This window comes from Artemia franciscana, chromosome 1, assembly GCF_032884065.1.
Source record: "Artemia franciscana chromosome 1, ASM3288406v1, whole genome shotgun sequence".
Lineage (NCBI taxonomy): Eukaryota > Metazoa > Arthropoda > Branchiopoda > Anostraca > Artemiidae > Artemia > Artemia franciscana.
The window spans coordinates 12,386,942-12,403,306 of record NC_088863.1 but is presented as its reverse complement, the minus strand read 5'-3'; the positions used below and the strand labels follow the sequence as shown (position 1 = coordinate 12,403,306).

The 16,365-nt window shown below is 33.8% G+C and overlaps 1 protein-coding gene across 1 annotated transcript in view; it reads right to left on the bottom strand.

Annotated features, from left to right (window-relative positions):
• The window catches only part of LOC136025764 (non-structural maintenance of chromosomes element 4 homolog A-like), a 37,853-nt gene extending 22,106 nt beyond the window's left edge, over window positions 1–15,747 (bottom strand). The window contains exons 1-4 of the mRNA XM_065701753.1: window positions 15,578–15,747; window positions 6,962–7,015; window positions 3,700–3,780; window positions 52–182 (exon numbers count right to left, since the gene is read on the bottom strand). Of these exons, the coding sequence (XP_065557825.1) occupies window positions 52–182; window positions 3,700–3,780; window positions 6,962–7,015; window positions 15,578–15,650 (339 nt within the window). The 5' untranslated portion in view covers window positions 15,651–15,747. The remainder of the gene's footprint in view (window positions 1–51; window positions 183–3,699; window positions 3,781–6,961; window positions 7,016–15,577) is intronic.
• Window positions 15,748–16,365: the final 618 nt, after the last annotated feature.

Genomic DNA, 16,365 nt, shown 5'->3' with positions numbered 1-16,365 from the left:
CTACCCACATTACGTAAAAAGTGACCCATCTTTCAACAGGGTGTAACTTACCACTGCATCAGTGAATTCATCAACATCAAACTTCTCTATATTCGCGTTGAAGACCTGTGCTTTCTCTCGAACTAAATTGACGATTTGCGAAACCAGCTTAGCATCTAAATTAAATTCAGGTGCTGCTTTAACTAAAAATATAAAAAAAAAAATAATTTAAATATGTGTATGAACTTGCTATTAAAATATAAATATTTAATTTCAAAATATCTTTTATAAATAGATTAACTCAAAATATAATACATAAATATCTGCAAAAAAAAATTAAAAAATATGTTTAAATTTTCGTTTTAAATATAAAAATTTAATTTCACAAAATATATTATACAAAAAGATTAACTCAAAATACAATATAAAACGTCACAAACTTCTATACTATACTTCTCAAAACTTCGTTGGTCTGAATGTAGCAAAACAATTCATACTGGCTAGCATGCAGTCTTGTTTAACTTTATAAAAAAACAAATACGTACTAAATTCAACAGTCGTTTAAAACCACGTGACAGAGTGATGCAATAGACTAGCGGCATATCATACTTCAATACCCGGAGCCACAAATTAAGAATAAAAAACTACATATAACTTTTAATTATTATTTTTAATATTTTTTTACCATTATTATTTTTGTTATTTCATAATCTATAATTTCTGTTATTATTTATATATTTACTTTATTTTAATTTTTATTTAATATCTTTAGTTTACAAACCTGCAATTCCAGCCCTGTCTATTCCCGTATTCAAAAACTTTTTTTTTGGAAGATGCAGATCGCGCATATATATTATGCATTTATACATACATATTTCGCAATACAATTTGGACATATGAAACTCCTTTGGTGTTTCTGGAACCGCCCCTGTTTTCGACTTATATCATGTTTTCTGACCACACAACTTAGAGAGGAACCAGGGATGTATACCGACCCACTCTTTCACCCCAAAATTAAAGCTATTTACTTTTAAAAATTAGAACAATTAGGACATTAGAACAATTAATTGCAATGGAAGCTACAGGGACGTAGTACAAAGTTAACAACCTTCTATACTCATGAGTTTTTCGCAATTTGCGGCCCAAGGTCCCAAAGCAATAGAAAAAACTACTTGATGTAAATAATAATAAGTCTCAATTTAATTTCTATGGTTTTTGTTCCTTAAGCAATTTCCGATATTTTAGGGAAAAAACTATAATTAATTAAATACCTTTAAAATTGTTGCTCGCTTAAGCGTAAAATTTGTTCTATATCTGAGCAGATAAACAGAACTATTTTAAACTTTCAAGCGAAACATTATCGTAAAACATTTGCTCATTGCATTCATACCAAAGATGTAAACAGAAGCAGTTTTTTAGTATAGAAAAATTCCATAATATACATCATTTTTGAAAGTTTCTAGGAGCTAACAGCTTCATTGTTGCTAGACTTTGCACAGAAATAAGATAAGTATTTTATTTTTACAAAAACAATTATTTATAGATCCTAAAAACAGTCATTGACAAAAAATAAAACCTTTTACTGAAAGACTAGACCAACGGGTATCGATTGCAGCCGCTTTGTCAGCCCATTTTCTGAGCTTTTGGAGAGATGCCAACAACGTTTCCGGGACGCCAGCATACTGCGTACAGCCATATTTGATGGTGAAATCTCTTGATGGTAAAATCTCCACGATCAGATCGTGAAATCTCCATGTTTAAAAACTCTTATTTGCATGATGAAAACTCCCTCTCGAATGCTCTCCCTCCCAGCCCCTTTATTAAGTGAAAATTAAACCGCGAGATTTGAAAACAATGTCTAGTTTTTCTAAGAAATGTTAAATACTATTAATGTCTATCTTAGGAGCGAAATTAGAGTGCAAACTCACATTTTCGAGAATTTCGAAAAAGAGCTTGAAACCCTGATGTGCCTAATTTTTTTCTCCAGGGCGCTGGGCAACTTTTTTCACCATGGCAACTCTGACAGGGCACTGGGATATTGCATCAAAACCTGTAACAAAGTGAAGTTTTTGCGATTAGGGTTTTTAATTTCCCACTCTGTCAAAAACGTACGTAAATTGGTCATTGGTTTTGACGCAACACATACACTCGTCAGTTCGGGACTGGGGGGGCACTATCCCCAATATTTGGAAAATTTAACGGTTTCAAGCATGCAATATTCATAAAAATATGATTTTAGTGGTCAGATCTACCAAAATGTTGAAGTCCAAGAAGAAAAAATAAACAACAAAGAGAGATAAAACTCAACAAAAGAAACCTCAAACGAGACTAATAAATCCACCGCCAATAAAAATAAAAATTATTGTCGCCACTGATCCACATAGAGGAAAGAAGCTATTAGATTTTCTTCAAAGAGAACATCAAAGCAACTGAGGAAAAATTATGAAAATTGAAACTATGTTAACTATTCTGTTACAAAATAATCCTCTTTTTAGCAAATATTGAAACAACTCTTTTCGGTCCAGTAGGTAATCTTGTCCCCTGGTGATTATGTAAAATTTTAATTCCCTTATTGACTATTGGTTCATTTTTCAAAAGATAATCATAAACTGGATCAATATTTAAATTCCCCGTGTCTCTATTGAAAGATTAGCAAAACATATGTTTTTTAATTTCCATAGCCTCCCTCGCCCAATGAAAAAAAAAAACAACCTATCATAAGAAATAGATGTAGCCTCATCAAACTGTATAAACTGTTCAGGATGAAAGAATGTATGTTCAGCCAGAGCTCAAACAAAAGTTCAAGGAGGCTTGCTTAATTGTAGGTTTTTTCTATTGAGTTGCGATGCTCAATAAATTTTTCAATAAATTGTTGGTGAGTTCTACCAATATAAAACTTTCACAAGAACAAGGAATTTTGTACACCCCACTAACTAAATCTCCCCGGGTTAAATCCTTCCCAGAAGGATTATATAAAACTTTTCGCAAGAACAAGGAATTCCATACACCGGAAGGATTATATAAAACTTTCCACAAGAACAAGGAATTTTATACACCCCACTAACTAAATCTCCCCGGTTAAATCATTCCCAGGACTACACCTGCTCCTCCACCACATCAGCCTATTCAAAGTCTCCCTTTTTAATCCTCCCAAGAAGTTTTCATTGGACTTAAATCTTTCCTTACGAGATGGACAAGGACGTTTGGCCCTAATCAGTTGCTTGACAAGGACTATCTTGGGCAATCTGTCATCCTTGATCCGCAGAACGTGTCCTAGCCATCTCAACCTTCCTCTTCACCTTCTCAACCTTCACAACCTTCACTATCCTCTTTCAACCTTCCTCTCATCAACCTTCACCCTTTCAACCTTTATAGGCCTAGAATGCAGGATTTATATAGATTTTTCATACAGCTTGCAGTTTCAGATACGGCCAGTCAGTCAGGTACCCCAAACAATCCATAAGCAATTTCTCTGGAAACATCTAGATAAATTCTCATCCGTTTTTCGGAGCATCCACGCTTCAGAACCAAGCTTGACCATTTTCATCAGTGTAGTTTCTAATATTCTATTCTTGGTGCAAAGACACCAATGAACACATGTTTTTAATTAACATTAAAAACAGCAAAGGAAAATATATGAAAGTCTTAAGGTTTATATGACTCCTAACTTCAACCTTTAGCAAATGGTTAAGATAAAATCTAAAAAAGAAAAGTACAAACCTTGGGAGACAAGTTTCTTGGCTTCATCAAAGACATGAATGGCCTGTCCACTTCCAAATTGGACAATTTCTTCTCGTTTATCTTGAAAAAGAATTACACATTAACAAGCAGGTATGCCATTATATTATTAAAAAGGAGCCACCTAAAACAAGTTGAAAGAATTGCTTCTTCCATCTAGAAAGATTACTTGGCAAGCCCTTCAGAAATTATAACAATAGAAACATGGAGTCACTATAAGACTAGAAATCCAAGAAAAAGTCTAAGGAGCACAATATTTTTTATAGTGGGGGAGGGGGGGGGGTGCAATAAGAAATAGCTACAGGAAATAAATCACTAAGAAGCTCATAAATATAGTTTTTTTATGACTTGAAACTAAAAATATAAATTTGGAGTTCACATGCTGCCATGTGAACAAATTTCAAAATATTCCAAAATTGCAAATTTCCAAATTCCAAATTTCCAAATTCCTAATGAAATGCCAAATTTCAAAATAGTCATTTTGAAGGCTTTCATAAAAGTTTTGTTTTGTTCTTTGAAATAGATGCCTTTATGTAGGCTACTAGCCCATTTAGGTTTACTATTTTTTTCTACAACAATTAGTGATATATTTTGATTGCATCATTGCCACATTATTGTGATTGCATTCCATTTGGGGTTAAAAATTTTCGTCTTGAATCTTCATTGGGGAGTTGAAATCGAAACCAATTTGGGATCTTGTCCTTCCTCTTTTCACCTGGATTCATATTTGATTCTTATACATTGACACTGCATTGACAGGTCATGCTGTCCAGATGGTCAAAGCAAGGGGAGAAGCATATACAGAGTCAAGTAGAAAAGCAAGGTCATAAAGAACTCACAAAGGGCTAATCCATGATCATATTTTCAAAAGAAACGAGGAGACAGAATTTCGAACAAGAATATTTATTCTTTTTTGTCAGAGACATGTCGACAGAATGTATACAAACATCTATAAAAAGGTGATACCTTTCCTTTTGATTATACTTTTGTACAAAAGGAAGGTCTTGCTACAGAGAATTTTTGTTAAGTTGATCAGTTGGAAATGCTAAACAAGTGGTTACACAAGGTCAGCTGTGGCATGCATGCACTTTATGAAATGTGCATTAACTCGGTGTATGGCTAGCAATTTCCCCAATATACTGGACTCTGACACAAGCATTTGGCCAAACATCCATCATGTAGTGTAGGATGTAGACTTTGCCAGAACAGCAAAAACTATTTTAGCTTCAGGTATCCAGCTTCAGCTTTAATAAAAAATTGGCCATAAACAGGGTTGCTGGTGATTTAACCCTAGTTGTGTTGCAAGAGCAACATTTCGGGTTTGTCGTGTTTCTAGCACCCCAGTTTCAGCTTATTCCTAGAAAATGGTAAGGGTCTATCCTCTGCGGTTTTTACGGAACGTGTTGAACTTAGGCCAGACTGATGAATATGACTTTGCATTCTGGAAAGCTTCGTAGAATTTTTGCCTGGGGCCAAATTCTGTTAATGATTTCAGCTGAATTTATCATTCGGTTTTTGAACTTGGCATTGCGGTATAGAAATCTTATCAGATGTGCCTCTTAAACATTAAAAGTTTTCTCATTGCTAAAGAAATTAGAGATTATCCTTTGCTCCTTTCTAAGTGATGATGTTAGAAACTTGTCCTACAGCAAAAAAGTCAACTTTTGAACTAAGAACGATAGATTTTTTTCGATGGCGGTCGATAGCTCTTGATGAGCTGATCAAAGTATATGTCATCGATTTTTTGGTAGAAAAATTCCTTTATGAGATATATCAGCTTGAAAGTTTAAAGGGGTTGACAACTTCAGTAGTAAGGTACATACTGAAACCAAAAATAGGCCGATACCAATTGTAAAACATATAAGGGAGTTTTAAGCAACAGTCGACTGTTAGCTTATAATTATCTTCGGCAATGAGGGGTTCGCAACTTTCGCTAGTTGGTGTACCTATTATTTGTTTCCAGTGTATTTGATGGTAAGACCAATTTGGTTCCAGTGGTAAGACATGTAGGGGACTTGTAAGTATTAATCGGCTATTAGGCTAAAATCATCTTCAGCAATGAGGGGTTTGCAACCTTTTCCAGTTGCATTGAGGGGTTTTCAACTCTTGCGAATTGGTATACCTAGTATTTATTATAAGATCCTTACAGATTAACAACTTCAGCATTTAATTAAAGCAAGAAAACAAAACCAAAGTGTTGCTCTCGCAACACTTTACTGGGCAAAGCCGAACGAAGGTTGCCACAACATCTCACATCGCCCATGCAATGTAGATCTAGTTATTTCTTAAGAAGAATTGTGATTCTAATAGACACCCCTGAATACTTTAGAAAGATTCTTGGATCTGTCATAAGTTTCATGGTCAAAACGCCCCAAATAAAAATATTGGACACTTCCCTGTTCATGAGAACAAATCTTAAGATGCAACCCCCCTAAAAAAGGGTAACAGATGGAAAGCAGCATCATCTAACTTCGTTTTTATTTTGTATCTGGTTAGAGCCTGCACTGTAAAAAAATCCCTGCAGATATGTCGGTTTTCTTTGCTTTACGAAAATATTTTAAGCTTAAATTGCGGTTCAAAAAACTGATCCATCAGTTTTTTTGGGTTTACTGGTAGCCTAAGTTCTTACGTCAATTTAGGCAGCTTTGCTGTCTTTTTACCCCTCACTGTAGATTTTGAAAAAAAGCCTTTTGGGGTATTTTCAACGAAAGCTGTCTTTTTTGTATTTCACAGGAGCAACTCGAAAAAAAAACACAAACATTTTATCCCACCCTCCTTTATATTGACCAATCCACCCTGAGCTTCATTTTATAATGAAAAAAGTTACAAGTCACTAAACCGACTTAGTTCAGTTTGATTGCATCAGAATTGTACAAAGGTAAAACTTTTATTGCCAAGAGCATTTCTAGCATACTTAATTATTTAGGAAGTTACTTTCTGGCAAATAAATCAAAGCTAAATGATACGATCTTAACCAAGATTAGGGTGGGTAAAATGGGCATCTAATTTGATCTGCTAGAACTTCTCTAGGGCAAATCCTAACCTAATTTCAGCATATAAGTAGATCATATTTCCATTGATTCATTTGCATTTTTTATTTTTTTAGCCATTTCAAAAAACAAAATACACAGGACGCAAATGATAAAGAAAGGTTAAAGGCTATGCGAAGGAAGGCTAAAGCACATATAAGGTGTAAGGAAAATTAATTTTGACAGGAATATCAATACAATTAATAAATACTTACTAATTATGTCATTTAAAAGCTTTAAATACTTTAGCCTCAAGTCACTACTTGCATCTGAAAAAAGAAAAGAAAAATGAGTTATAAACAAAAGTCATTAGCCAAGTAATTAGCAAAGTAATTAGTGACCAGGAATAAACTAATAAACCTTGAAGAAACTACGCAAACCGCAGCCAACAGCTGTTCATACTAAAGAATAAAAACGAGTTAAAAATTATAAAAAACAAAACAAAATTAAAGTCATTCAAAATAAAAATGAATTCTAAAACTAATTTATTAGGCAACCCTACATGGATTTATGATGCTGAGACTATGTTGATTTGATTCAATTTTATAAAATCTCTTCTTTTTTTCTTTTTTTATGGCTTTATTTAATTGGATGTTTTTTACCTTGTTCATTTAGGGTTTTTTTTTTTTTACTTAAAGACAGCTGTTGAATATACTTTTGAATATACATACAGTTGTTAAAGCTGTATTCAACAGCTGTTCAATATACAGCTGTTAGCTTTAGTTTTAGTCACTTTTTTTGCAAAAAGTGTCTGTTCTACACAGCTTCATGTTTTTCGTAAGATAAAATGGGGTGTTATCTTTCATGTTACTTCATATTTCATCAAAAAACCTTTTTTTATTTAGTTCCTGAAAAGACTGATTTATCTGAAGAGATTATCAGCCTAAATATCCAAAACAACAATCAATGCACCTGTTTGTTCACAAAGAAGGACCCTCCACCGAAGATTAGCCAGAAGACCCTTAAGTGGGTACACACTTTCTGCCACCTGTGTGTCTCTCGAAGTGTCATGTATGCCATGCAGTTCTACCACTTGCAACAGACTTGGCACAATACGTGGCATATGCCTCCTGGAGTAATTGTTTTCTGACAGTTGATATATCCCTCCCCTGTCCAAGAAAATAGTGATATAAAATGTATTTTGTACTGACCAACCCTCTATGACAAATTCTTTGATATCACTCTCAGGAATTGGACCTAAGATGATACTTTACATGGGGTACCCCTCCTGGGGTAACTGTTTTCTGACAGTTGGCACCTCCCTTCCCCATCCAAGAAACTAGTAATATAAAATGTATTTTGTACTACCCAAACCTCTATGACAAATCCTTTGATGTCACTCTCAGGAGTCATACCTAAGATCAAACTTTACATAGGATACCCCTTCTGGGGTACCTGTTTCCTGACAGTTGGCACCTCCCTTACCCATCCAAGAAAATAGCGATATAAAATGTGTTTTTACAACCCAACCCTCTATGAAAAATCCTCTGATGCCACTAGTCAAGAGTTGGACCTATGTGTGCTTATGAAAGACACAACTTATTCAGTTTTGCCTGGTATTGAGCCATCAAAAAAATATTTGCTAGTATATATCAAACATCATGTGATATAGGATCTAAACCATGATTCACACTTCAGATCATTAAAAAAAGTAATGTTTAATTTATCATTTGTCTGACTTTAGCATAAGGATTTATTCAGTATGAACTTTTAAGAAAACAACATAGAATGACATGAGGTGTTACAAGATTCAAATTAAGATTATGAACCAATTGTTGTTGAAAATAATAAGCAAAAACATGCAAACCCACAAAATCAGCTAACTCTTATAGCCATCTACAACTAAATTATGCGTAGATGGCTGAAATAGAGTTGTCATAGTATGGACTATTATAACTGGAATAAGTGTTGAATGTGTACTAAAATTTATCCAAGTGTTAAATTACCAAAATGAAAAATGAAATGAAAAACAAGAATTTACATTTATTTGGGTAATTGTGGTGCAAGGTTCTTTCCTTAACTAGCTATAATAACAAGAAACAATCAGTGCAATTCAATTACCAATTCAACACTCTTTCCAAATAGAATATTTGCTACAGAAACAAATACATCCTCCAAATGTCTAACAGAAGTGTCACTAGCTAAAATTTTTGGGGGGAGTGTAATGGATTTTACTGACTGTCTCGTCTTATTTACTGACTGATTGTAAATACCTTCTACGACCATACTGGCAACACAGGACATACGAATACACACATGATATATTCTATACATCATATATGACCAGTGTAACCTTAGGATGTACTCATGCCAAACTTACATATTTGACGAATATTGTTGTATTTTTTTTAATTATGTAAAAAACATGCAAATCTGATTGTCAGTTTAATTTTCTTCAAGACTGCAAAAGGAATTGTTTCTTCCACCTTGCTTGCATTTCAACCAATATTTAGGCATGCAATATGAAGGCCTGTTTAACCAGAGAATAGGTTTTTTCATATGTCATGTATAGCCAGTGTGGTCTTAGAATGCAATTACGTCAAACTTACAGGGAACATTTGACCAATGTTGTTTTAGAGTTTTTCAGTTATGTTAAAAAATATGTAAATATCATTTGTCAGTTTAATTTTCTATAAGATTGCAAAAGGAGTATATTTTTTTAGTCTCCTTCTTTCCATTTCAATCTAGACTTAGGCACACAATCTGAGGTCCTGTTTATCCAGAGAATGCTTTTTTTCTTCTTTTTTTTTAGTCATACCAACTGAATGGAAATATTGCAATCAAAATTACTTTATTTTTTTTTTGTTCTTTATTGACTGAGATCAATCACCTTTCATCATTAACTTGCATCATATATTTCTATCAGCCCATTAACCCTAAAAAAAAGCCAGGAAAATAGTGGTGTTTTGTGCCACATTTCAACCTACTCAATTTTTTCTACCAACTGGTTGAAAATATTAGAGGAGAATGTTCCCTTAGCAAACTCCTGTATAATTTATAGCTCATTGCTATGCCCAAGCAATATGAGAGAGGGAGGAATATAGCATCAAAATCATCCCTTGCTTTTATCTGTTCTAAATTTGGTAATTAAACTATAAAACTCTATTATGAGGTATTTTACCTATCTTAAAAAATAATTGAGTTAGGACAAAGAAAGGTAATATCTTGGCTTTCTTGATTGATTTATTACCTAAAACATGAACATACCATGCAATGCACTCTTTTGAACCAACTATTAATGAGAAACTAAAAAAAAAACAATAAGACCCCACAATCAGAAAAAGTTTGCTTTTCATTTAGGTTAGTAGTTGGCAACCTCCAGTTTCCAAGGTGAATGCAGCTCTTTTCTCTGCAAAGTGCTGCCCTTCAGAAAGTCTTGGTCATTCTGATTATACTTGTTACACAATCAAAATGAGCCACAAAAAAGGGAAAATATATGTAAAACTTTTTTTCACAAACCTGTTAACAAGAATAATAAGACATAATAATTGTTTCACTTGCATAAGCACCCCCTCCCTATTACGATCCTGTACATAGCTGTAGGATACCATCTTGGTTAGCAATAGCCTAAAAAAGACATAAATAAAAATACTTACTTTATAACATTATTTTGTCTACTTTTGTTGTAATCTGTTTTTACAAATCAATTTAAAATAATATTTAAATCCAGAAGATCTGAAATTTTTTAACAATCAGATATAGGTCTGATGGTTGTGACAGGTTCACAAACCAGTTCAAAAAAAAAAAAAAACCAGTTCACAAAAACAAAAAAACAAAGTATTGTTAAATATTGTCCAAAATGCCAGAAATAAAGGGTTTATTAATTGCAAGGTTACTGAATTTGATTGTTTATCATTAATGAATGTTGAAAATACAAAGTAGAAAGAACTGATTTAAAATTGACTTGCAGGTTTTTAACCACAATTTTTAACCTTTTTCCTGTGCCAAAAATAAGGAATTAGGTTACGCTTTAGGATCATTAAAGGGCTTTAAATTGGATTTGTAAGTGGAATAATTATTTTATTTCAAAAGAATATTAGGAATACCTTAAGTGATGCTGGCTCACTTATCCTCTGCCTTACTTATAGCCTTTATATTTTCATAATATAAAATTTTCACAAAATATCTCTCATTTAGAATTATACTAGTTTTAATTATGTAACATGAATTTTTTCAAAGGTCAGTGCCCCCTTTAAGGGGTAAGAGCAAAGGTAGATGCTTAAAAACTTTCCAACCATAGGAGATGATTTGGTAATTTTGAAGTTTGCAACATAATATAGTTAGGATGACAGTGAATATATCACTTGATGCTTTTTCATAATTCAATAATTAATTCTGAGGCAAATTGTATTTTGAGTCATTAAAGTGTCCCCAAATATAGTTTATTTTCACAACCAAAAAAAGTTATCACTGATTAAGGTTTTGGAAAGTTGTCAAAAAATGCTATTAGTTCATAAATAAACTGTTATACTCCAAAGATACCTATTTATAATAATATAAATCCACATTCAATAAGCAAGCCTAATATAAACATTTTCATGATGCTTTCAATGAAGTGTGCAAACTATGCTGCTGGCTAACAATAGTGCTGAATTTGCCCAGAACCATCTGAATTTGAGCTGTCATGGAGTTTACTTTTTAATCCCTAGAAATGAGCAAAAGAAGTCGACAATTTCCCCTTGAACTTATTGAAAACAATAATCTTTGAAAACTTTCAATTTTTTGCTGCATAAGTGGTTGGGTGGGGTACAAAACCACAACAGAACCCCCTTATCTCCTTCTCCTTTCTGGATAGACAACAGAAGTCAAATGATTTGCCAAAGATTCTTTGTATGATATTTGAAGATTACATGGGACCACAATGGTGTATCCCCTAGGGTTACTGACAAATATCAAAAATAAAAGTGCACAAGTTAATTTTATACTCTATCCTACCAGTTAAGGGCAAATCTTCCATAAAATTTCACAAAAATGGTTACTGGGTATACTGAAATTTTTACTGGTGATAAATATATTTATCCAGGAGTTGCTGTGCAAAAGGTGGGGTAGCTTAGTAGCAATGCTACTTAGCAGTTTTCAAATATATTGACAGATTTAGTCTAAAAATGCCATTTTTACCAATAAAAATAATTTTTGCTCAAAGAAAAATTGCCAAAATACAAGTTATGTTCTGCTATACAAAAAATGGGGTAGCATAGTAGCAATGTTACTTGGTAGTTTTCATAGCCTAGTAAAATCTGTTGGCAGATTTTGTTAAATTGCAACTTGGAGCAATTGAAGGATTTTCCATCCTGTAGCATTGCTCAGTATTTCTTCAAAAATTGCCACGTGGATCAATTTGGAATTGTTTTGGATATTAAGTTAGTTTTATTGACTAGGGTTTATGCACTGGTCTGGGACTCCAAGGTGTCCCATTCCAGCCTCCATTCCTTGTCAAGTGAGACTTTGTATTCTTCAATGGTCTTACTGGAAACAGTATGATTGCTCAGGCAGCTCCACAGGTCTACAACCTGGTTGGTTAGGAAGTGATGGCGTTGTCTCCTCTGAGCGTTGACCTTTATGAGCTTCTTAGAATGACCCCTTGTCTGCTGTGATGAAACAATGAAGAAGAGACAATAAACTGGATTGTTGTGAATCAATTTGTAAGTTTTGTCACTTACACCTATGTCACCCCTTTTTCTTCAGTAAGTCATGCTGCATAAGTCCAGAGTTTGCAGTCTCATTGGGTAAGGAAGATGTTGGCACCTGTCTACTATCTTTGTTGCTCTCCTCTGTACTTTCTCTATCATGTCCTTGTCCACTTTGTAGAAGGGAGATGCAATTCATATGCCAGTTTCTAGCCTTATTCTGACAAGACTCTTGTATAACTTGGTGATTGCTTGTGGAGATTTAGTCATGAATCTTTGTTTAATTGTCTCTGAAGTATGGTTTGCACTAGCTACAATCTTTTCAGTATGACTTCAAAACTGGCAGTCAACTATGACACCCAGGTATATTTCCTCTGTAACTGCAACTAGGGGTTCTCTTTGACCAGTTATTTGGTTTTGCATGGTGTAAATATGTTTTTGATTTTTATTGCCAAAATATAAAACTTTACATTTGCTTAAATTAAATTCAAGTAGCCATTGTCTAGCCTAGTCATCTAGCTTGTTGAGACTGGCTTGGATTGAGGCAGCCTCTGCCCAAGATGATGCTACCCCAATAAGCTTAGAATCACCTGCATAGAGTGTGAGAAGGTTTTGCTTCTCTTGGGCAAGAAAGGAGTTTTCATAACTGTATATTGGTTTTTAAGTCAACTCGATTGCACAGTCCTTGTTAAGTATAAACGTGCTCCAGCGACCCTGTCCTTCCCCATCACGGATTTTGACTATGCTGACGACGTGGACGTGCATGCTGAATCTGTTTCGGAAGCCTGTTTTGGAGTAAGTATTTATGTTACTAAATAAGATGTAATGTGTCCTAAACATAATTATTAAGTTGGGTTAGAATTCACTAAACTAGAATTTTACCTTAAGTTGTGAGAAACTTCAAAAAAAAGGCATCAAGTGATATATCCACTTTTATCATAGCTAAATTAGTCAAATCTTCAGAGCATTACTGCCTCTAGGATAGGGAATAGGATAGGGATAGGATACGATAGGGAATTTCAAAAAGTAGTCTTTCAAAAACTTTTAATTGATTGCATATCTAAAGTTTTGGGTAAAATTCTAGTCAAGTGACTTCTTGCTATCTTGGAAAGGAGTTAGGTTAGGAAAATGAAACTTTTGGAGATGGGTCTAGAGGCTAAGTATATCCTGGGAAGGTATTTTAATGTACCCATCTCCACTCCTTCTCTCTCTGGAGGGCCCCAGAATTTGCCTACATGACAAGTAGACCTATTGAAATTTTGACAAAACAACATTTTACCTTAATTTTCAGTTACTAGTTGTTTTTTCTCTGCCTTTAGTTCTGAAAATGCAATTCCTGTTATTTGAGTAGAATTTTGAGTCATATCAATGATTTTTTTCAAATTTTAGGAAATGTATTTGCTTATCTTTAAACCTTATAAATTGGGATTGAGCAAAGTTGTGAAGATGAAAACAATTTTATTGTACTTCATTTAAGCAGAAGATCTATTTTGCAAGGTTTCACTTTTATAACACACATATTTTAAAGGTCATCAAAGGTCAGGGTCCTCTAGAGAGAGAAGGGGTGGAGGTAGGTACTTCAAAATACCTTCCTGGGACATACTTTAGCCTGTAGACACATCCCTGTAAGTCTCATTTTCCTAACCTAACCCCTTTCTGAGATAGCAAGAAGTCATTTAACTAGAATATTACCAAAGTTTTCAATTGACAGCTAATGAGTCCTCTATAGGACAAAATTGTTTGCCCTATTTAGAGCCCCTATGTTTCAAACAGCAAATTTACCCTACTATAGGGTCTACATGCTTTCCAGGAACCTTTACTTACACAACTCTACTGCCTTTCAAGATGGAGAAAAATCAATGCCTTGAATTTCACACAAGCATTGGTGTTCAAACTAGGGTAAAATAACAGTATTCAATTGAGCAAAATTATGTAAAACTCAAACCCTCACATCTTATTACCAAATATGGATTGAGAAGAATTGTATATGCCAATGAATAGCTGAAAATCTAAATTAAGCAACAATATGGGTATTAGGCTAGGATATTAAATCATAATAGTAAAGATCAAACACTTAGAAATTATTAGTTTATTGACTTACTTAGAAGAACCTCTTTTTTGAAATACCAATTATTCTAATTTGATACATATATTCTTTCAGTTTTATTTATATATTAACACAAAGCTTATTGTCTTCTGATTTTAAAATGTAACTTTTATGGCTTGATATTTATTACACAATTTGCAAATATTAAATATAACTTTTTTCATACTACTTATTGAAACAGAGACCACATTTTGAATTTATGATGACAAATTACTCCCACTGAGCTTGCTCTAGCCAGATGGCAATTGGGTCTAAACTTTGATTGTGTCATAGACTAATGCAGTAAAATAGGGGCAATTTAAAAACCTATTTATATTCTCCCAAATGCCAAAGAAAAGTAGGTAAAATTCTAGTTAATTGACTTCTTCCTATCTCAAAAAGGGTTTAGGTTAGGAAAATGAAACTTTCAGGGATGAGTCTACAGGCCAAAGTATGCCCCAGGAAGGTATTTCAAAGTACCCACCTCCACTCCTTCTCCCTCTAGAGGGCCCTATAATTTGCCTATGTGACAGGTCTATACCTATTGAAATTTTGACAAAACAACATTTTACCTTAATTTTCAGTTAGCCTACTAGTTGCCATTTCTCTGCCTTTAGTTCTGAAAATGCAATTCCTGTTATTTGAGTAGAATTTTGAGCCATATCAATGTTTTTTTTCAAAATTTAGGAAATGTATTTGCATATCTTTGAAACCTTATAAAATGGAGTTGAGCAAAGTTATGAAGCTGAAAACAATTTTGTTGTACTTCAATTAGGCAGAAGATCTATTTTGCAAGGTTTCACTTTTATAACACACATATTTTTAAAGGTCATCAAAGGTCAGGGCCCTCTAGAGGGAGAAGAAGTGGAGGAAGTTGCTTCAAAATACCTTCCCAGGACATACTTTAGTCTGTAGATTCATCCCTGAAAGTTTCATTTTCCTAACCTAAACTTTTTCTGAGATAGCAGGAAGTCAATTAACTAGAATTTTACCGAAAAGTATTCTATCCCAATACCATGCTTTTTAACCTAGTTTCAGTGATAGGCCTTGTGTCATTTTAATTTCTGCATAGGCTACTCTAGAAGCCTACATTTGTCATTTCATGATTCTCAACTTACCATCTTCACTTTTCAATGAAGAATCCGCTAAATCATCATTAGTTTGCCTCCTTTTTAGATGACTAGTTTTCATACTGAAAATAAGCTAGCCTAGCCTAATTTGTTCTCTGAATAGCCTAGTTGTCTGGTTGAAGTTTCCCGGCAGTCAAGGTACAGGATTGCCAATGTCTCCAAATTGATAACAATCAATGTGCAGCTAGTCATAACGGCATCTTTTTAGGAATAGTATCATCAATCTACAAATTGTGGCTTTCAAATCATGTGAGAGGCAACAATTAATAAATGCATCGAAGGAAGTAGAGATTCGTAATTGATGGCAGTAATTTTTCAACCTCTTAGAATCTTGATCAATTGGCATTACTTTCAAAGAGGACATTTTGAGTGTTTTCCGATGTCCAATGGCAATTTTTTCAAAAAAGTGTGTGGTGAATTTTGCACGTCAGGAATCGGCGAAAGCGTAGCTTTCAATTTCTATTCATTGAAGCCTGTGTTTCCTTGCCTACATACATAGTAAGCTTCAAGTCAATAAAAACATAATATTTTTTAACGTCGTAATTTCTTTGACCGACCTTTTTCAGTTTTTCCTCCCGATAACTGCACCAGAGGAGTCTTCGTAAGCTGTTCACAAATTGAAAATTTTTAGCTTAAGATCCGTAACGTAAGCAACATAAAAACCTAAAGTAACTTGAATTGTTTAAACTAAACATGAATGACTTAGATTACTTGATAATAGACAATGTCAACGCAATGATTTTTCAATTTCTGATTTTTTTTTCCTACTTCGCTCA